Genomic DNA, 21,556 nt, shown 5'->3' with positions numbered 1-21,556 from the left:
ATGTATGTCTATTAAATTGTTTTTACATGTCTTATACTATGTGCTATCTCGCTCACTCTACAAACACACGAGCACTCTAGCGCCGCTACTAGCCAACGTCCAATTCTGGCCTTGAGGACCGCGTAGTAAAATACGTTCATACGCATATTTTACATGTTTCTAGTCCGATTTCAATAAAATTTGGTAGTTTGGTAGAAATAGATAAGATAAATTAGTCTGCCAAATTTAAATGCGATAGTCAAAAAACTAAAGGAGGAAATCGGTTTTTTCTAAATTATGGAGGCGGAAGTGGGCGTGGCAAAATGTGAAAATATCTAAATTCTCCGCGCATACTATGCCAGTATACATACTAAATTTGGTGACTTTAGCTTTGTTAGTTTTTGATAAAATCAGTTTTGTTTAATTTGCGGGGGCGGAAGTGGGCGTGGCAAAATGTTTAAATAGCCAATATCTGCGCGTCTATTAAGCTAGTCTACATACTAAATTTGATGTCGGTAGCTATCATAGTTTTGAAGGAAATCACTTTTATGTAAATTCCGGGGGCGGAAGGGGGCGTGGCAAAAAGTTTAAACAATTAGTTTCTGCGCGCTAACTAAACGAGCATATAAACCAAATTTGATGTCTCTAGCTATTATACTTTTTGAGAAAAACAGTTTTGTGTGATTCCTGGGGGCGTAAGGGGGCGTGGCAAAAAGTTTGAACAGTTAATTTCTGCGCACTAACTAATCGGGTATACAAACTAAATTTGATGTCTCTAGCTGTCATACTTTTTAAGAAAAACAGTTTTATGTGATTCCTGGGGGCGTAAGGGGGCGTGGCCGAAATTCCAAATTACTCTGAACATGTGCATACTACACGAGTATACATACTAAATTTGGTGGCTCTAGCTCTTATAGTCTCCGAGATCTGCGTGTTCATACGGACGGACGGACGGACGGACGGACGGACAGACGGACATGGCTAGATCGACTCGGCTGTTGATCCTGATCAAGAATATATATACTTTATAGGGTCGGAGAAGCTTCCTTCTGCCTGTTACATACATTTTGGCGACTTTAATATACCATTTCACCCTATGGGTGTATGGTATAAAAAAGAAGAAAAAAATAGCTCAAAGTATGATACTTATTTATTTGCAAGCAAATAGGTTTTTATTTAATTTTTTTGATTCTATTTGACCAAACGGAAATCTATCTTGGAAATACGCTTTTAGCAACAAAAAGCAAATTCTTTGGGGATAGTTACAAAGGACTTAACGAAAATTGTCCAATATACCCTAACTAGATAATGACTTGACATTTTAAATATTTTATTTTTATACGGATCCAGAAGGAATGTCTGGGAGGTCTTACACCCCCCAAATTTCTGTATCTCGAGTAATTGTACGCCTTTTCCAACTCCTTGTAGTGAGTCCTCAAAGTGTCCGTGTAATTTCAATAAATACTCTTAAAAAAAACATTTTTTTAGTTCCCTTCATGATTTTATTTTATACCATAAAATACTACTTTTAACCTAAATTTACTCTTAATCTATCTAAAACACTTTTTTGCAATTTCCTTTCGAATTTAATTCAATAATTCAAGTAAAAGTTTCACGACATTTGTGTATCAAAAGTGGATAGTTTAGGAAGAATGAAAAGTAACCTAATTAAATGTTTATACTGACTACGTGTCCCAGTTATCCAGATACTTATGTACATATATCTACATAGCTTTTCAGTCATATGATAGAAACATATCTAATAACAAAAACTTGCTCTACAAATACTAATTTAACTAGGTAAGGTGAGCCAATTTGAAGTTTTTTGATCATTTTCTGTTGAACTTATAGCCCTAATTAAAATTGCATATGTTTGTAGGTAGAGGCAACCTTTTGTCATTTTCCTTAAATTTAATTTGAAAAACACACACACACACACACATGAAAAGAGAGAAGGAGGAGAGCAGAGAGGGTGGTAAAAAGAGATAGAAAGAAAAACTATGGAAAAGTTCTTTTACAACTAATTTCGTAGAAAACTTTCAGATGGACCAGCAGCAACTGCAACTGCCTCACATTCACCCACACTCACACACACACAATATATGAATATGTATTTTATATATATTATATGTATATGTGTGTGTATAGTATAAATATACGTGAGGGCGCAATTAGATTATAAGTTGGCCCAAAGTAAAGAACTTTTGCACACACACACACACACACAGAGAAAGAAAGCAAAAACACAAAAGTCCACGTGCAAATTTATGGAAATTTAGAGTAAAATTTTCGCATGCCATTAATTTTTAAAAACGCAGCCAAAAAACACATATGCCGCAAGGCAACCATGAGTCCGGGTAAAGTTTTTCTACTGCTGCCAAACGCACCAAAACGAATGGTCAGGACCTAACAGTAGGAAAGGCGAAGAGGGGCACACAAAAAGGTGGACTGCTTCTGATTCTGGGCCTCTGGCTCGAAGCGCGTCTGGGCAATGGCGATTCAGCTAGGCACACACAATGGACAAATGTGGAATTCAAGGCATGAACCGAATATCCACACAAAAGAAAGAAAAACCCAACACCAGCATTTATAAATTTTTGAATAAAAATCTTGTAAGCAAGTCAGATAACCAACTTTTGCAATACCCTTGCCCTTTCTGCGAAGAATCATCATTTTGATTTGTCCTGCAATACTTGGAAATTTGATTGAAATTTTTTAATACAAAAAGCAAGATCAATAAAATATAGAAATAGCTTAATCTTTTTGTTAGTATTTTAAATTTTTCAAAAGATTAAGAAATTTATTTTGAAAAGTTTTAATAGTTTATGTCTATTTCAAGTCATGTAGACTTCGGGCAATATAAATAAACAATTTAGAAGGAAAAATCGGTCATAGTTATCGAAATATTAGCTTTTTAAGAGATAAAATATCGTTCTGGGGAATTAAGTTTTCTTTCTTCTATTTCATAAATATTCGTTGTTAGTATACTTTCAAAATAAATGGGAAGGACTAATAGTCCTTATTTCTCTTTTTGACTAAGAAATTCATAGCAAATAGATACAACCAGAAATTACAATTTGTTTGGACCGAATAAATGCTCACTATTCAAGAAATAAAAAATCATGAAAGTGAGAACAAGAACAATTAATTGTTACAATTTGCAGGAACATGAGACAACCGCACATGCATTACGGAATTCCCTACAACGCATTGCGAAAGAGGGCGGCATGATCAAAAATCTTATAAAATACCACGAAACAGGACGGATAAAGTTTATACGAAATGACGTAAGTCCTTACAGTGCATTACAAAAGACAGCAGCAGAGGTTCAAAAAATTGTTCAAGTTTTTTTACGTAACACTTGAATGGCCCTAGTAAGGGGATTAAAGCAACTCATCCTTAACTTCACGTTTTTGCAGAGTACACAAAATTGAAAGGAAATTTCCAAGTTGAAAGGATACGTCCAATGCGACGACTCACTTCATTGACTTACAAATCGTTAAGCTATTTTTTTCTTACCTCGCCCCTGGATTTCCGGTCATTTGCTTGCTGCAAAAAGATGGATTTCTATTGTAATTGAAGTGCAAATGAGTAAAGTTTTCATTTAGCCACCAAAAGTTAAAATAGATGCCTGTCGATTTATTAGATTTGACCTAAACTTTAAGTCACCCTCACACATTGACGCAAACCCACAAGTTCGCCTTGGCTTAAAGCCGAAAAAGTTGACGTAAGAAGAAATGGGGAGGTAGAAAAAAATGGGCAATTCCTTGGCACAAAGCGTCGTCAACTGGTTGGTGGGGTTAAGGGTTTATTTGTGATGTGGGTGGGTAATGGTTGCATAGTGAAGGGGCCTTGGAAGCATTTCAGCGCATAAAACTTTTATGAGGCGTACTATTAGTGGGTTAGACCCATAGTTGGTGCCAGTGGCTGTAGTTGTAGTCATCGTCGCAAGTCCTGCGAGTCCTGTGTTCATGGCAAATTGCACTTTGTATACTTGCAATGCCAGGGATCTCGCCATGGCTGACTGTTGCAGCCATTGTTGCATAAATTATTTGATGCCAACGACGACGACGACGACTACGATGCTGTACACTCAAAAGACTATTTTTTCTTCTACATCGTGTATCCGCCAAAAATATCGCACGGCTTATGCATAAAATTTAATCAAAGCAAGGCAAGGACACCTGCATTTTTTTTCTTTTATTTTTCTGCTATTCAAGACCTAAATCCCATTTATAATCCCAATGCACTGACAATTCGCATTCCTGCCATACCAAAAGTGTCGGCCCTTCCACCCCGATCAGGGTTCCATCGTCAAGGAATGCATCTTGCATACATATGTCAATAATCAAATACAATTTGCATACCAATCAACAATGCACATTCACATTTTACCTTAGCATACATACATACATATGTACATACATATATGCCTTGGGTGGTGATGAAAGAGTGCCGCAGGGCAACTCCTTATGAAAAGGAAGGTCACGCCTTACAGCATCCATGAAGAGTTGCTGTCGCATTTCCGTGGATTTTGTCGCAGGAAAAAATTGTACTGCAACTACGTTTTGCTGTTGCTTTTGCCCTTTAACTATGCGTCACATGCACCATGAGTGGTTGGAGGTAACTCCCATTTATTGCCCTTTGCCGTCACTTCAATCTCCACCATGGCCAAAAAATATTATGAATTTTCAATGCACGTGGCCATGTGGAGGCGGTGACACCAATTTGTATTTTTGTATTCAGTCAACTCTGATAAGTTGACGGTGGATGTTGTCGCATCCATGACATTGCCTGTTAAAATAATTGTACGAAATTTTCGACAAGAAGAATGTAAAACTGAAAATTTTCCAATAACCAGGTTAAAGGGAAGAGAGTGTGGGATAACGTCCATTATACTCGCGAAAATAACTCATTTTGTCAAATTAAATTTTGGCGAGGTGTTCTTTATCAGTTTTAATGAACAGCAGTCAATCAATAAAATTAAATCATAACGTTTTTTGGAGTTCCAGTTGCTTAAGCTGTTATTAAGGAATAGCTCTAGTATTACGTAATGCAGTCAACGGTTTTTTGCCTTTTTTTAATTAATAACCATTAGAAAAGTTTACAGCGATTCTTACAGAATTTAACTAACACAGCAAAGTTTTACGTATGCGTTACTTGAACGATCATTGCGTTACCAATTACGTAATACCTTTATAAAACGTAAATAAAAGGATAGTAGCCACTAGCTACATTATATACATATATGTACATACATATGTACATATGTATATGTATATGTATGTACATATTTTTAAACTAGCATAAATATGTATGTACATACATACATACATATATACATTACATATTAAAAATGAAAATAAAAACTCACCTCACTTTTGGTTTTCAACTAAGCATCTTTAAATACACACAATTTAATTCACCACACAAAAAAAAACAAGAAGTTTTACATTTGGCTCTCAAAAGGTTATTTTTTTACATTTTCAATCCCAACACAAAAAAAAACACTAAAACCATGAACCAACTTCCAATTACTTGATTAACAAGCGATAAACTAAAATATTATTTTAGCAAATTGGCAATTAAATAACAAAATTTGACTTTTTCGACACTAGAACACACACACACACACTCGCGACCGCTATCACTTTTTTTACAAGCATTGCTTTGCATGTCTTCTTTAGCCACACAAACATACATACATACATACATAACTGAGACTGCGTTTTCTTTGGAAAATAGCGAAACGAATATTTCACTGACCACAAAACCGAATTCAATGCGAATAAGATCATTGCAAAGCTAATTGGCTCAACTTTATACCATGTTACCTTGTTAGCACTTTTTGCAACTTTTTTTGACACAAAAAAAAAAAACACTATAAATCACACTTGCAACAGCGAAATAACCGCGTCTAGCGAAATTATCTACTACATAAATGTTTTTTATTTTGCAACACTGCAAACAAGATCGGCCAGAGTCAATGTCATCCAGCGAAAAGTAACATTAAAATTTACAAAATTAATAAGAAAAGCGACGTTTGTATAAATTTAAGTATAAAATTTTTAATTTATCATGAAAATTCAGTTGTTATATAAAACAATGGATTAGCCGAGCAATTGGTAAACAAAAGTTTAAATAATATTAATAATATGTTGTAAGCTACATACATACATACATATGTATGTACATACATATGTATGTATATACATACATATGTATGCTTTCGGATAGTTTTTTTACGCCCCTTGGAGAACAGCTGATCCCGTTAAATTAAAAAAAAAACTCAGTTTTCGTTGTCAAGGTTGGCAGAGTCAGCGGATTTTAGCGTGAAGCCAACTTTAAGGTTTTGTCATCACTGTAAAAGTTTCGGCGCTTACAATTTTGTTTTTTTTTTTTCTGTGTCCCTTTTGTATAAACAAATTTCATCGGTATAAAGTTAATGCAATTAACTGTCAATTGATGGTATTCACGTGGCAATTGGTTCAATTAGAGTATGCCAATAGTTTTTGGATTATTCAATGAAGAAGAGACTGCAAAATTTATGGCCCTCTGGTCCACGTTGTTAATGTGTGTGTGTGTGTGTGTGTGAGTGTGTGTGGGAGCCAATTGAAGTTCTAGTGCTGCATCGGCAGTTATTGTAGTTGCTTTCAATTCGGAAATGTATATTAAATTCTTTTCATTGATACAAGCAATGGAAACTTTTTTATCTTGTCAATTTTTGCCATTTTATTTTGCGCTTCATTGATTCGATAAGGATACATACAGCAAAAATTTAGCCGGGGCCATCATTTGGGAGCACTAAACAATCAACAGCCTTCGGGGAATTATCGCAAAGTGGCGACAAAAATTATGCTTATGAGCCACACAGCCTGAAAGTTATCCGTACATAGACGTAGCTGTAAATATTTTTAAAAGGTAGCAAGTGAATATAATTTATATATTTTCAAACGCTTTTTTTATCAACGATTGTTGGTTAACACAAAATCACGTGGTTGTCAAATAGTTTTTGAATTTTTTCGTTTCATTTCAAATTAAACAATAAAATTAACTGGTGACGTTTTGCTACCTTTTCCGTTGTTGCCAGTTTCGATGTATATATTTTTTTGGTAGTCTTTAAATGAAGCTATTGGTAGTATACCATTCTTGACATTACCCCACTGCTGCGCCCATGTTACTCTCATTCCGTGTTTGTTTTGCGGAATTCGGTTTATGCTTATCTACAATATTTGATTTGTGCAGCATAATTTAAGGCGCCTACGGCTGTGCTAATAAAACTCACAAATATCGTGCCGAAAGCGTAATGTGGGGAGCTCTACCTGTATCCCTCAGTCCCCCCTCTCCTAGTCCCCTTCCTCCTCCTCATGGTATACAGCCCGCAATGTCGGTGTTGATTTCATTTTGCTCTAACAAAAGCAATTACCTCGGCCCAGACGGGCTTACTCTCGACACCGACACTCATCGCTGCCTCCTCTTCGCATTGCGACATTAAGCATTCATTTTGCATGCAACAACTTCTGAAGCCCGCGATGTGGCAGCAACACACAGGAGCAGAGCAGCAGCCGGCAACATATGTTGCATGTCAAATGCAGAGACCTTCACTCTCCCTCCGCTTTTCTTTTCAAGTGCTACACATGTTGTGTAGAAGCTAAAGTAGGGAGCAGGTGGATAAGGTGGAGAAACAGCAGCCTTGGGCTTGGGGCTCTCTCTCTTGTAGGAGACTTTTTGCCAAGACGTATTGGTGGCTGCTACTGCCGACGATTCAACTCAGCTCAACTCCTTCAGGTGGCATTAAAATAATGCACACGTGCACTTAACTTTATCCACGATTGTTTGTTTGTTTGTTTGTTTCTGCTACTGCTTCTGCTGCTTTCTGTTTGCCAGCCACGCCCACAGCTGCTCACTGCTGCCCATTGTTTCACCCATTTCTCTCGGTTTCTGTGTGTATGTACATATGTATGTATATATTTTCAACAGTTTGGCCAGGTGGCTAGATGGCTCAGAAAATCTGTACATGTATGTGTCGCTGATGTTGCCTCAACTCTGGTTGTTTTTGTTGTTGTTGCACTCTCGTGTGTGCAAATATTGAAACTCATATTTGAGCACATTAACGAGCGGGTGGAAGTGGTGGCAAAAGGCTGGTAGAGGGAGTGCTGGCTTGTAGGAGTGGCATGGTATGGAAGCTGTTTCAGGACATTCAACCTGACTGCAGCAGTATTGTCGCATACAATGCTTAGCCAGAGCTTTTGTTTTTATCCTTGCAGTTGGTATTCATTATGATTTTGCGGTACTCTAATCATCTTTCTGCCTCTCTCTCTCGTTTTGTACACGGAGAGAAAATTTAATTACAAATTTTCAAAAAGAAAAAAACAAAAATCTAAAAAAGTAAAGTATCGGTGAATACAGTAGGACCAGCTTCTGAACCATGTGCTGGGTTGAATGCAATGTCCTTGCTTGGCAGTGTTTTGTGCTTCCAAGTAAGGAAACAGCAGTGAAATTTCTATGAAATGACAAATTAATGATAAAATTCTCATTGAATTAGACCTCCTTTGCAAATCTTGAGGTTAAGGTTTCATCCCGATTTGCCTGGTTAACTTAGCTACAAACAAAATAGTTGGAGCTATCAAGCAGTAGAAACCTTAAATATAAACAAAAATCATCAATTTCTTGGAGATCTTTCCGAAGATGAAGCGATTTTGTGGTTTCCTTGGTTTATTCTCTGGTAAAGCATAAATTATAACTTCAAAGTCTCCAATGTATAAAACTTGTTGAAGCAAATGGTTCTAATTCATTTATAATTTACAACCTCTAAATTTATGTTTCAATCCATAACAATAATATTTTTCTCCATCTGCATTTTACAGCTCCACCGTCATCGATTGAAATCAAGGGTTTTAGCCACAACTCGAAGGTTGAAGTGCGTGAGAATCAGGACTTGCAACTCAAATGCATTGTGGCCAATGCAAAGCCAGCGGCTCAAATAGTCTGGTATCGCGGCAATACTGAATACAAACCAGGTTAGTAGCGTGGACAGATTCAATAACCTGCCAATGTCCTCCCCCCGCTTCAAAACAAAAAACCTTTTACACACCTCTCCTACGCCTCGTCCTCCTAATGCTTGACAGTGTGTGACACTTGTCACTGGCAACAACACTAAGCCATCAAATTTAATGTCCACTTACACACACACACACACACACACACACACACACACACACGACGCACGTGGCTGCCTCTAATGCTGCTGATCCACTCCCACACTCTAAACCCCGAAAAACAAAACACAGAATATATCCGAAATTTACAAAAAGTGTAAATGGGTAAAAAGGGGACAGGCAAGAGATGTGAAATGATGGGCGGGGTCTCGCCATTTGGCTGTCAACCGGTTTGGGTAGAGACACACACAGACATATATGAGAAAGGAGTACGTAAGCGGGGGTGGTATCCGTTGGATGTCGACTTTCTGCTTGATGACGGTGCTTAAATAATAATTTTATACTCCAACAAAACGGCGACTGTCGATGTAGGTCTCTGTTTCTCTCTGTCCCTTATCTTCTGTTCGCTACACTATGTGTGTGTGTTTGTGCCTTGTCATTTTGAGTGCGCGCTGCCCGGCAGCCAGCAAATTGGAAAACACACCGTAAAAGGATGAAATGGAATGAGAAGGAAGGGAAGTGAATTCAGTGGAGAAGGCGGACCAGGAATGGTTATGAGAGTGGGAGACAAATGCAAATGTTGAAGTTGGGCATAGTCATAGTGACAGACCATCGTATGGCGTTTAGCCGCCTTCACGACTTTTAATTTTCATAATGATTATGATATGATGCCCACTATATACATATACATATATTTCCATGTTGTATGTGGGCGGGGCCTGAGCCTCTGGCTGTCATTTGGCGACTAACGAAATCATTTTAACACAACTGGCGCGTTAAAAATGCTTAAAATGTGAAACGCACGACGCCAAAAACGTCGACGACGACAACAACGATGATGATGATGGAAATTTTTTGGGAGTAAACATTAACAAAAACGAGAAAAAAAAAAGGAAAAATCTCCCTACCTCCCTCCCCACCGCCAAAGAGCAAAAGAAGAAAATTCGCAAAACGGCGTTAAAATGTAGGAAAATCCGCAAGGAAATGTGGACAGCGGCGGTTGTAAGGCGGAAGGAAACTGCTGCATGATGAATTATGTTTATGACGCAATATGTTGCGCCCAGTAAACTCGGACTGGATGGAGACTGAAGGCTCTGTGGGACTTTGGATTCTGGACTTGGGGTACGACGACCCTTCGAAAACGAGATTTTACGACAATGACCACTTTGGGAGGGTTTTCCCCCTTTTTTTCCACTCTCTTTCGTCTTGTTTTTGTTGAGGTTTTTAGCCAAGGGTCGCTGTATCATTTGCAAGCTGTCAGAAAGCGTTATTATTTTTTTGTTTTTTCCCCCGTTCCAAGCGTATGTGGCGGTTAATGTGGTCATTGAGGAGAAGACCCAGGCAGACAAGTTTAGCGATACATTGCCATCATATCAGTATATTCCAATTTTGTGAGGAAGGAAGCAGACTTCTTTTTGGACGCAGTGTATATCAGCAATATGCAAGTCATTGGCAATTTATGACTGAAAATGATGTCACAAAACAACGATAACGGCAAGAGGTTACACCGTGGTGGAGAGAGAATGAGAAAACACAGGCAAACACTTAAAACGAACTTAAGAAAAAAAAGTCCACAGGAAGTGTATCAAAAATAAAAAACAATTGCCATTATCATTTGCGAAACAAAAGGTTTATGGACATTTGGTATTCTTTCATCACCATCATCATAACTCTATAGTTCAGTACAAATCGAGATAGCATTCGATAAAATCACAAGGACTTTTCAATAAAGATCTTTAAACATAAATAGATATGGATATAGCTTCCCCGCTAGTTGGTTAGGACTCCAGATTAAACCCTCACTAAGAAGCAACTCGCTCTTAACAGTTGTCCAATTAATTAATAATATTAAGGTTTATTCTCTGAAAGAGTCAAGCAAATCGGATAAATATTTTCTAAACTGTTAACGATTTTGAGAAAGCGATATTAATGATATTCCATATTGGGATCCCTGATCCCTAAATATTAAAGATTAGGCTATTCAAAAGTTAACTTATCGTAAGATTTTCACATCTCAAATTTCTTTTGATAAATGAATGGGCATGAATGGACATACAAAATATATTAGGAAGTATCCGATAAAATAAATATTTGATTCTATGTAAAAATTTTGAAATTGTCCATGTTTTTTAAACTACATCAAGTATTTCCTTTAATCCCCCTGTAATCCCCCTGTAAACCATTATTATCCTTAATAACTAACATGTTTTCTTTTATTTTTCATATTTTTTCAGAAAAACGCGAAGATAAGGTTGAAGAATCGACGCCGAAACGTTTTACCACCACGTCCAGTTTGAAGTTGAAACCAGGTTCTGATGACGATTATACGGAATATACGTGCCAGGCCAAACATAAGGCTTTATCGCCGGATATGCCGATGCGTGCAACGGTTCAACTGTCCGTGTTGTGTGAGTAACATACATTCCCTCCCGCCTCAGACCCCACTCCCTAGTTCTACTGAATTCAGATGAGAAAATGCTATTGGAATTGTCCGCCCTCATTAGCGGACAGCGGCAATTTGCCATACAATTGAACGGAATTTTTTTGCGTTGTGTTTTTTGCCTGACTCCGACTCTCTGTGGCTCGCTGTGGGGTCTGATGCCTGACCCGCAAAACGTGGTGGAGGCTACTGGCTTGGAGGTTGTGCCATGATGGCCGCTAATTGCGCAATTGGTGCGCGTATTAATTAGTTTTTAAATTCTAATGTGCCACACAGCTGCCACAGCCGTTTGCTGCCGTTGCCGTTGCTGCTGTTGCTGCATGTGGAATTCAGAGGAGTTGCTATAGTCCACCATTGCGTGCCCTGTGCTCGTTGCAAATGCCAAAGTTCGGTTATTGATTGCGTGTAGGAGTCAGATGGGAGTTGCAGGTGTGGAGCACACACCTACCCACGCACACACACACACACACACACACACACACATTCAAATTAATTATGTTTGTTATTTATGCATAGGCAAGTCCAACTGCCACTCTGTGCCGAGGCACTCTTCGTTGGTCAGACTTTGAATGTCCATTTCAGTATATTTAATTGGTAGCGGGACAAAATATAGGGAAAGAGAGAGAGCAGGAGGACACACCCATCCTAGCAGCAACCACCCACAATTTTACCTTCTCTGGGAGTGGTTTGGCCCTTTTCCCTTTTTTTTAATGTTCTTTTTTTTTGGTTTGGTGGCAGGCTCAATTATGCGCTATTATGGCGTCCACTAGGTAATCGGATTCAGACATGACTGCCATGAGGGCCGTACAGATGGCTCCTGGTCATTGGACACTGCGTGGCCATGCAATATTTTAAGTGATTTTAATTTAATTTTCTCTCTGTCTCTCATACCTGAGCACTAGTTATTGCAATTTTAAATGGCCATTGATGGAGAAGACTCCTCCCTTACATCATTCTCATTCCCTTGGTGTTGATTCAGTGCGGTTGACCGCATGTCAAACTCAAACTCCAAAACTGAAGAAGATCACAAAAAAAATATATGTATAGCCTACTTGAAAGTTGAGCCAAACGAATGAAATGAAATGAATTAAGTGAAATTGAAGTTCTGGCCCGTCTAGAGGGGCATTCCATGGAGTAATACAAATTGTTTGCTTTTTAAATAACAATTAATGAGACCAAATGTATTTAAATTCCACCTCATTTCTAGTGGGTATGGGACAATTGACACTGTTTGCGTTGTTTGTGGTATTTTACACTGTTATTAACATGTGCATATCCTCCACACAAGCAGAGGCGGAGGAAATGGCATTTTTGGGGCGTGGCTATGTATATAAGGATAAATCGAAAAATAATGCATTTGACCGCATCAGCGATTTGCATCAACCAAACACTTCAATTAAAAATTGTGCATAAACATTTTTGCAATCCATATGCTAAAGTGAGCAAGAGGGGGTGATGCCTCCCTGCCCCTTATTTACCTCAATTGACCTGATAGCCATATATATACATATGTAGTTATATATATGTACATATATGGCCGGTGGCATTTGTTTTAGTGTAAATTGAATTTATTTGCGGCAAACAGTTGCAATTAAATATGCAGAAGATTTCTGTTGATACTATAATAAATATAACTCTTTTTTCTCTCTCCATCTCTCTCTTTCTATCTCTTTCTATCTCTTTCTTTTATAGATCCACCTGGTCCACCCTATATTGAAGGTTATTCCGCTGGTGAAACATTGCGACGTGGCCAAACGGTAGAGCTTATGTGCCGCAGTCGTGGTGGCAATCCTCCAGCTCAACTTATTTGGTATAAAAATGGCTCACAAATACGCATGGCCTATAGGTGAGTTTTCCTTTCAAGAGGGGAGGCAATGAATGATAAGTGAAAAATACTGTTAACTTTCATGTGCTTTATCATATTTTCTTAATTCAGAACCTCTGGCCGCTTGTCGGAGAACATTTATACTTTTACTGCCGAAGCGGGAGATAATAAGGCTCGTTTTCGCTGCGAGGCCAGCAATGTGATGTCAAAGGATCCCCTTAAAGCTGAAGTGGAATTATCTGTTCTATGTAAGTATGAAATATTAAAAAATTTAATTACGAATAATAGACTAGAGAAAATGGTTGGTGAAATTCCACTCTATGCCACTCAGAAGCAACTTATTATGTGGTAAGGGACTTAAAGCCTTCTTTAAGTCCAAAGCTAAAAATATGTTTTAAGCTTTACAAAGTGACAAGTGCAAAACAAGACTATCCTAGAGGGCGGTTGTTCACAGGAAAGCATCAAACATCAAGAGTTTAAAATCCAAATCTAGTTTATAGTTGTTAATTACCTGTCAAAACCGGCAATTTCCTGCAAAAAAGGACGTACATATATTCAGTCGTTCATATTTTATTTTTAGTTAATTTTATTTGTAGTCACAAACATGAATAGGTTAACCAGAGATTTCAAAACTTTATTTATGTATAAAATAGGTATGAGAAAGAAAGTAGCCTATACTAGGAAAATTTCAATAATTAATTACTGTACGTCCCATCATTTTTTTGAATGGCTTAAACCGTTTTATTAAAAAACCAATCTGATATCTTTCCATTTGGTATAAAGTTAATGTATAACGTCCGATAGGTGTAATCAAAAGAAGATGGCAAATTAGATTAACTTTTTTCTGGATTGACTCAATCATAAAATAAAAACCTTTTCAAAGAAACAGACTGAAAGATGCCCAAAAAGATGCAAAACATTGCAAGTAAATGTACTACAAGTGCAATAGGTTCAAAGATTGTGAACACCAAGTCGTATGAGTGATATACTGCAGTAGTTTCTCTTTCTGATAAACAAGAAAGGAGGGATTTATTTTTATAAATGTACATAAAGGTTATGTAAAGAGAACCCTCGCTTTGGTGGATTGCCTTAAATTATCTTTGACTTTGATGTAAATTCTTGTGTGAATGAAAATTAAGACTTCTATGTGCTCCTTGTTTTGCCTAATTGTGTGCAATGTATGTGAATGTATGTATATCATACATTTTCATATTTTCACACACTTAAACACACAGCACCCGCGTGTGGGCGTGTGTATGAGTGCTTGCGTGTGTGTGTGTGTGTCAACAGCAATCCAACCACTCATCCATCCATTTTCCATGGCATCTTCTTCTTGTCGACTAATTCCACAAAGTCCTGGCACTTGGCACGCGACACAAAGACTAAGCGAAAGACTGAAATAAGCCTGACAAAACTCAATGCTTTGGGTCTCTTCTGTTGCTTTCTTTTGCAATTAAGCTTAAGTTTGCATACCCTCTGAAAAGGCCTCTCCAGCTGCAGCTTCAGCTTCAGCTCCCTCATCTCTGTCTCATCTCTCTCTCACTCACTCACTTAGCTTTGTCAAATCAAGCAATGCAAATTCTTTTCAAGTGCCAAATAGCGCAGACACCTCCAAGCAGCCGCCTCCTTTTGTCCCCTCTCCAGTGGGCCTGTCTCTGTTTCGTCTCCTTCTTTAAACTGAGTTGCAGCTTGTTAGAGTTACAACAATTGCAATCAGGAGCACAAAGCCAAGCCCAAGTATGGGGCGCGAAGCTTGCCAAAGTCGTTAGCATTTGCATCCCATCACCACACCGCACCGCATCCCATTTCTGCCCGCCTCTGATGCCTCAACCCAGAAGCTTATGTGCTCATGTGTCTAACATGTAAATGGATGAGGCGACTCTTGAGAGAGAGGACGCTCGTTCGCTATTCAAATTTTGAGACCGCGCTGAAATTGGCGCTATTTACCTGAAAGACCAAGAGACTTTAAGCCGGGCACGTGGCTGCTTATCCCTCTATGCTTTTGCACCACCCATCCACTCCATTTGACCCACCAGCCAAACTTGTCCAGTTTCCGTTTATGCGCATACCAATCAAAGTGGGTAGGTTGTATGTGCCGTGTGTGTGTCTGCACTTAGGTTCTCTGTTTGTCTACTATTCCGCCTTCATTTCTGCCTGCCCCGCCTCCCTTAAGTGTGCTCAGCTGGGTAACATACAGAGAAACATACACGCATTATTTATGTATAACGAATGTGGCACAAAAATGAAGACGTAGCAAGAATACATTCAGCATCAGCATCCTTTACCCTCTGTGTGTGAATGGGTGTGTGTGAGTGTGTTTGGAATGAAGATGTATGGCACGAACAGGGTCTGGCGAAAGATGCGAGAAGTTAAGAATTCATAATGTTTATTTATATGCGAAACATATCGAGTCGAAGTTTTGTATTTTTTGCTTTCTCCTGGACTTGGTTTGGTCTTGGTCAGAAGATAGAAAGAGTCAAACGCTGCGTATTCGTAATATATGCGATGCCAGCTGCTGTTGTCCCTCCTAGTCGATGCTAGCAGCTAGCTGCTTGCACTTATCCATCATAGTAGCAGCTGCAGCAAGTAGGAGCAGTCGGGGAGGTTGAAGGCACAGAGGAGGCTCATGCCGTGGCATTAGGTAATAGCTCCTGCTGTCAGTCACTCAGTCATCATTTGCATGCAGACAACGGAAGAACGGGTGATGATGGGGCATGGAGCAGTGGCAGGGTGGCAAAAAGAAAACCAAGCTACGTGGCATGCCACAAGTGAGGCTCAAGGCTTATTAAATATTAATGCACGCTTCTTCATTATGCGTCGCTTTTACTCTACCCACACTCTGACTCTTCCCTTCCTCTTTCTCTGTCTCTCTATCATTTTAGTTGCACCTTTGCACGTCACCGTTGCGGGTCCCACGGAGGCTCGTGTGGGGGATGTTGTGCCACTTACGTGCACCACAGCACCATCGAATCCACCCGCTGAGATCAAATGGATGGTGGGCGGACGTCAGATACGCAATGCCACATCAAAGACCATTGTCAGCCCCGAAGGTAAGCTAAAAATAAAAACAAGCAGATTATATTCGCCAATTCTCTAATGCAACCTGTCTTCATCTTTATCTACCCATTTTTAGGCGGCTGGACTACATCATCGAATATTAGCACCATTGTGGAGCCAAATAAACGTTCATTGGTAATCATTTGCCATGGCCTTAATATGCAGCTAACAGAGAATGTTGTCTCCACTCATACGATCAATGTCCTGTGTAAGTTTACAAAGCAAGTCAAACCATAGCAATTGTCTTTGTAATTGAGTTAGTAGAACTTTTTCCTGTTAAGTTTGTGTGAGGAACTTTTCAAAGTCACTTAATTACAACAAAAAACAAATGCAAAAAAATACAAAGTAACAAGAAAAAGCAATCAGTCGTTTTCTTGTTTTCGTATTCTCCTCGATTTCGTCGTTTACCATTTTTATATAACTTTTTGAAGTCATGTTTGAATTTTTTGAGGTTTATATCTTTTCTGGATATGAGAACTTTCCATTAAATTATTTGAACTCGAAAACGGGAATAACCCAAACGGCAAGTGTTTGCTTTTTACTTCAATTCACATTCACACTATTCTTTTGGGCGTGATAAATTATTCGTATTAAAAATAAAATATAATTATTGAAATGAATGAGGCTAAAACGCAAATGTCGGAATTTCCACTATGTCTGACCAATTCGACACGAGAATTGGCTCGTTTAACCGAACAGGAGAAACTAAAAGCTGATCTGAAGGAGAAACAGCGTAGGCATACAGCTAAATTGGTCCGAAAACAGAAGCCACCAAGTGCTCAGATGGTGCTTTGGCAAAAAATGTGGAACGAACATCGAGATCGGGTAGAAAATGCTGTTAGTAAATTAGATGCAGAGCCACCATCATTTCAGGCGGCACGCATCACAGGAGTCAATTCGTTGCGAGACGATGCTGTTGTCTTTATGCATCGCACCAAAGAGAATATACAACTTTTGGTAGAAATTTCACGCACCATGCGTACCCATGGGGCTGTGAATCCCTTTCGCTATGAACATGTTCATGTAACATCTGCGGTGCCTACAATTATGGCCAATCTGGACCTCTTGGAGCGAGAGAATCGTGATTTGGGCAAGCGTATATTAGATGTGCGTAGTGAAGTAGATTCAGGACTAAATCCAGAGACAAACAATGCCAGTCGTCTGCAAAAAGGACCAACAGCTCCTCTCATTCTATCCGAGGATGCCATTAATAAGTATAAAGTGTTCAATTTGAATTTACCGACCACAGATGCTGAACGCAAGAAACTCTTTCGCCCACGTATTTTCTTTGATATCTACCTGAAAGATGCTCGTCCTTTGGGCCGTATTATCGTTCAACTCTATACAGAAGCAGCTCCCGTTGTGGTCCTTCAAATTGTACGCTCTTGTATGTGTAAGCAGGCAAACAAATTCCATGCGAAACGTCTGTTTCCCAGTCTCTGGATGGATGTGAATCTTGAGTTGCCTTTCGTTTCGCCGTTGCACAATCCCTTGGAGTATGATGCAAAAGTTATGGATCATGGTAGCTGGAATCATGTGCTATCATTTAGTAAGGAGTATTGTAAAACAGGTTTTCAGGATGCCCTTTGCTTTGCCATATCTTTTAAACCTCTTTCGGTTTGCAATGGTTCACGTGTGGGTTTCGGTCGCATCATCAAAGGTAGCAAGATCTGCGATTGCATACAAAGTTATGGCACTAAAAATGGCAAACTTAGCCGTGGCATTTTATTTACCAGTTGTGGTCTATTATAATAGAGAGAGAGAGAGAGAGGAAGCGAAAAAAAAATCCCAGATATCTAAATCAATAATATTTTGTGTGTTGTGTCAGATAAATGTTACAAATTTACTTTGTCAAATAAATTTAACCAATTAACCTGACCGACTGTCCCACTTATAAATCCGTTGGCAGACAACTAAAAAGCTCACAGTGGCTCGTTTGACAAGGAAAAAATTTTTGTTTTTTGAACTAAATGAGAATAGTTCTTTATTTTTTGTAGTTCTAATTGTAAGATTTTTTGTGATGAGCTTAGTCTTCAATGATCGAAGATCAGTTAGGGGTTCTACATTTCCATTTTTCTTCCCTGGTTGCGAAAATCACTTTTTTCAAGACATTAGTCCTTTCACATCTTCAAAAGATCAAAAGTGAATTATTTTTTTAAATGGAAATCTCAACAAATAAATCACTGTGCGGCATAGTGTCCTTAACTCCATTATACCTTGTTCGATGTCACTCTTAATTTGCCTCAATTATCAGAGTCAGACACACACACACAAAAACAGACAGCCAAAGAAAAAAAGTTGACAGCCACATGGGTCATGTGGTATGGGGCATAGGGTATGAGACACGCAGTAGTCACTTCTCGATGAGCCATGAGATATTGAAGTTTGCCCTCCCTCGAGAGAGAGAGAAAGAAAGAGACTAAATGAATGAATGAGTGAGGGAGACTTATTAATAATTGCGATTTCTAGTTTTTTGGGCTTAACAGTGAATCCTCCTGCTTTCCAAAATGTAATCCTGCCTTCTATCTTTGCTCTATTGGTTGACCAAGGCATTTCTACTTCATTGTGTGTGCACTCCTGCAGCGCTAATTAATTTTTCTGACCAACAAACAAACACACACACACACACACAGAATACAGCACTGTGCAGAGAAGGAAAAGAGATTTACATTTATTAGCCATACCGCGAGCGAATAATGTTGCTGAAAATGACTAACAGGCCCCCAAGGTAATGAGTCCAGGCTGGGCTTTTCTTTTGGACCCAATCCCAACACATACACACACACACCAAAAGAAAGAATCACCCAAAATTCAAGGCCGCTGTGGGTGTGTGTCGCCATTTTGCCTGGAGTAACTGGACGACACCCTGCAGATACTTTTACTTTATGCGAGGCAAATTAAATAATTTTAATTTTTATTGTTCTGCCGCTGCTTGGCAGTGTTCTCTCTGCCACACCCTTTGCTTGGCCCTCTCTTAACAACAAAGACAGCGGTGGGTCCTGGATGCTTGGTGGTCCTTGGTCCAGCTTTTTCTCTGGTTCTGGTTGCCTTGTTATATTGTTCTTGTTGTTCTCTAGGCCATAATTTGCTGGCTCGTGGCTAAGGTTTTTTTCCCAGTTCTTTTGGTATAGAACTTTGAGAGAGGGTGGAAGGGACTAGCGTGTTTTTGCTTAAATATTTTTTGTGCCGCTTTGTTTGTTTTTGCAGCTTTCATCCAAAAACGTTTTTCTTTTCGTCGTCTCTTTCTCTCTTACCCCCCACAGATCCACCCGCACCGCCATTAATTTCTGGCTATATAGAAGGACAAATTATACCAGCTGGTTCAGTGCAAAAACTGCTTTGCGTTTCATCAGGCGGCAATCCGTTGGCAACGTTAACGTGGTATAAAAACGACAAAAGGGTGAGTAGAAGCATTTCCTTTATCCCCCGATTACCCTCTTTTAGATTTTTTTCATACACTTTCTATAACAAGGTATTTTCACTTTAATCAAAAGTTTACAAGACTTGAATGTTGGTAACTTCAAAATTTGATAAGTTAGCAGGCCTTACGTTTTAATAGACATCTATCTAGCCTATTCGTCATCTAATAAAGAGTTTTCAGATTTATTGCATATTGCAAATTTTTGGCAGACTGACATCCTTTTTGTAAAACGTAGATGTAGTAAGCCTTTTGAGTCAGTAGGAAGAAAACATTTTGAACATTTTTTTGTTTATATATACAAATTAGAGTCTGCCTCAAAATATACAGTTATAAGTCCAGTCTCAAGCCCACAATTAAGATTGGCATTTCGACATTTATCTTGTCATCAAAGTAATTATAATCAAGAGCTTTATAAAAATTTTTAATTGACAATAAGTTGCAAGAGTATAAAAACTTCAGCATAATGGAAGTTTCTTCATTCCCCTGGACTTTTTTTCTGCATTTGCATTTGCAGCATCGTCATACACATTCTACACAGAGAGACAAACACACACACACACACACATATGTACGTTCTTTTACTTCTATCAACAACAGCCCAGCAAACATCCGCAAAACAATAATGGCGCTTTTGTTGACCATTTCCGCTTCCGCTTTATGGGCTTAAAGTGCTAATGAGCCAACGGCAACAGCAAAGGCAACGGGAACCAACAACCAACATCCAGGCCAGTTCAGGCCATGCCAGTTGTCTGGTTTTATCTTTCAGCCGTGTGCTGACATTAGCTTTTATATAAAGATATATAAGTGTTATGTGTGTGTGTGAAACCTTTGGTAAATGTATTTTTCTCTTGCCCACCGTCAATTATCAATACTCAAGTTTGCTGGACTTTTAGGCACTTTTAAAAAAGGCCGTATCTATGTGAATTCAAATTTTAAGCAAGCATCAGCTGCTTTCTGTTGCATACTTAAGGGAGATTGGCCTCATCTGTTTGAGCGGTAGATTAGATGGCATTTTATCGCGAATGTAGGGGGAAAAATACCAGCAGCTGCTGTTGCAGTACTGTCAACTTGTTAAGCATTTCATCCGACACACCCCTCACTCATCCCATCACACTTTGTTTCTCTTTATTTTTCAGATCAACTCGGTTTTACGCGCCGCGGACAAATCGGTTTCAGCGGAAATAACCATCTTGGCCAACGTTACCGACAACCAGGCGCAATATCGTTGCGAGGCCTCGAATAGTGCCACAGAGATACCGCTCTTCCAGTCCACAACGCTCAGTGTGCATTGTGAGTAGAGACTACAATTTGGGGGGGATTGGGTTGAATTGTGGAGGGGGGTTAGCCATTATTATTATCCATTGCTTGCATTGCAGTTGCCCCGGAGACGGTAAAAATACGCATTGAACCGGAAGAGCTGCGACCTGGCATGGAGGCCTCCATCATTTGCGACTCGAGCTCAAGCAATCCGCCGGCCAAGCTGTCCTGGTGGAAGGACGGCATCTCCATTGAAGGTACGTATGCCCGAGAGGCAAAGCAATTGGAAGTTTGCCCAGGACTTGGCGGCGCCGTTGTCGAAAAAAAAAGAATGTAGGCAGGTCTGACACGGTTGCGTTGGATGAGAAGGAGATATATATTCGGTTTTCCTATTTTCTTATTTTTTTTTAAGGCGTTTC

The 21,556-nt window shown here is 39.1% G+C and overlaps 2 protein-coding genes across 2 annotated transcripts in view; both read left to right on the top strand.

The window, feature by feature from the left end:
* sns (sticks and stones) overlaps positions 1–21,556 on the top strand; it is a 67,702-nt gene that overhangs the window by 21,273 nt on the left and 24,873 nt on the right. Inside the window, exons 3-11 of the mRNA XM_068291210.1 lie at positions 8,847–8,999; positions 11,372–11,545; positions 13,270–13,423; positions 13,514–13,650; positions 16,285–16,452; positions 16,536–16,667; positions 19,723–19,859; positions 21,017–21,170; positions 21,257–21,394. Coding sequence (XP_068147311.1) covers positions 8,847–8,999; positions 11,372–11,545; positions 13,270–13,423; positions 13,514–13,650; positions 16,285–16,452; positions 16,536–16,667; positions 19,723–19,859; positions 21,017–21,170; positions 21,257–21,394 — 1,347 coding nt within the window. The remainder of the gene's footprint in view (positions 1–8,846; positions 9,000–11,371; positions 11,546–13,269; positions 13,424–13,513; positions 13,651–16,284; positions 16,453–16,535; positions 16,668–19,722; positions 19,860–21,016; positions 21,171–21,256; positions 21,395–21,556) is intronic.
* On the top strand, positions 17,027–18,335 carry LOC137577338 (uncharacterized). The gene has a single exon (XM_068290772.1). The coding sequence runs from the start codon at positions 17,075–17,077 to the stop codon at positions 18,209–18,211; it is 1,137 nt and encodes a 378-aa protein (XP_068146873.1). The 5' UTR covers positions 17,027–17,074; the 3' UTR covers positions 18,212–18,335.

This window comes from Drosophila tropicalis, unplaced genomic scaffold (genome assembly GCF_018151085.1).
Source record: "Drosophila tropicalis isolate 14030-0801.00 unplaced genomic scaffold, ASM1815108v1 contig_593, whole genome shotgun sequence".
Classification (NCBI taxonomy): domain Eukaryota; kingdom Metazoa; phylum Arthropoda; class Insecta; order Diptera; family Drosophilidae; genus Drosophila; species Drosophila tropicalis.
The sequence above is the reverse complement of the archived record's forward strand: the minus strand, read 5'-3'. Positions and strand labels throughout refer to the sequence as shown.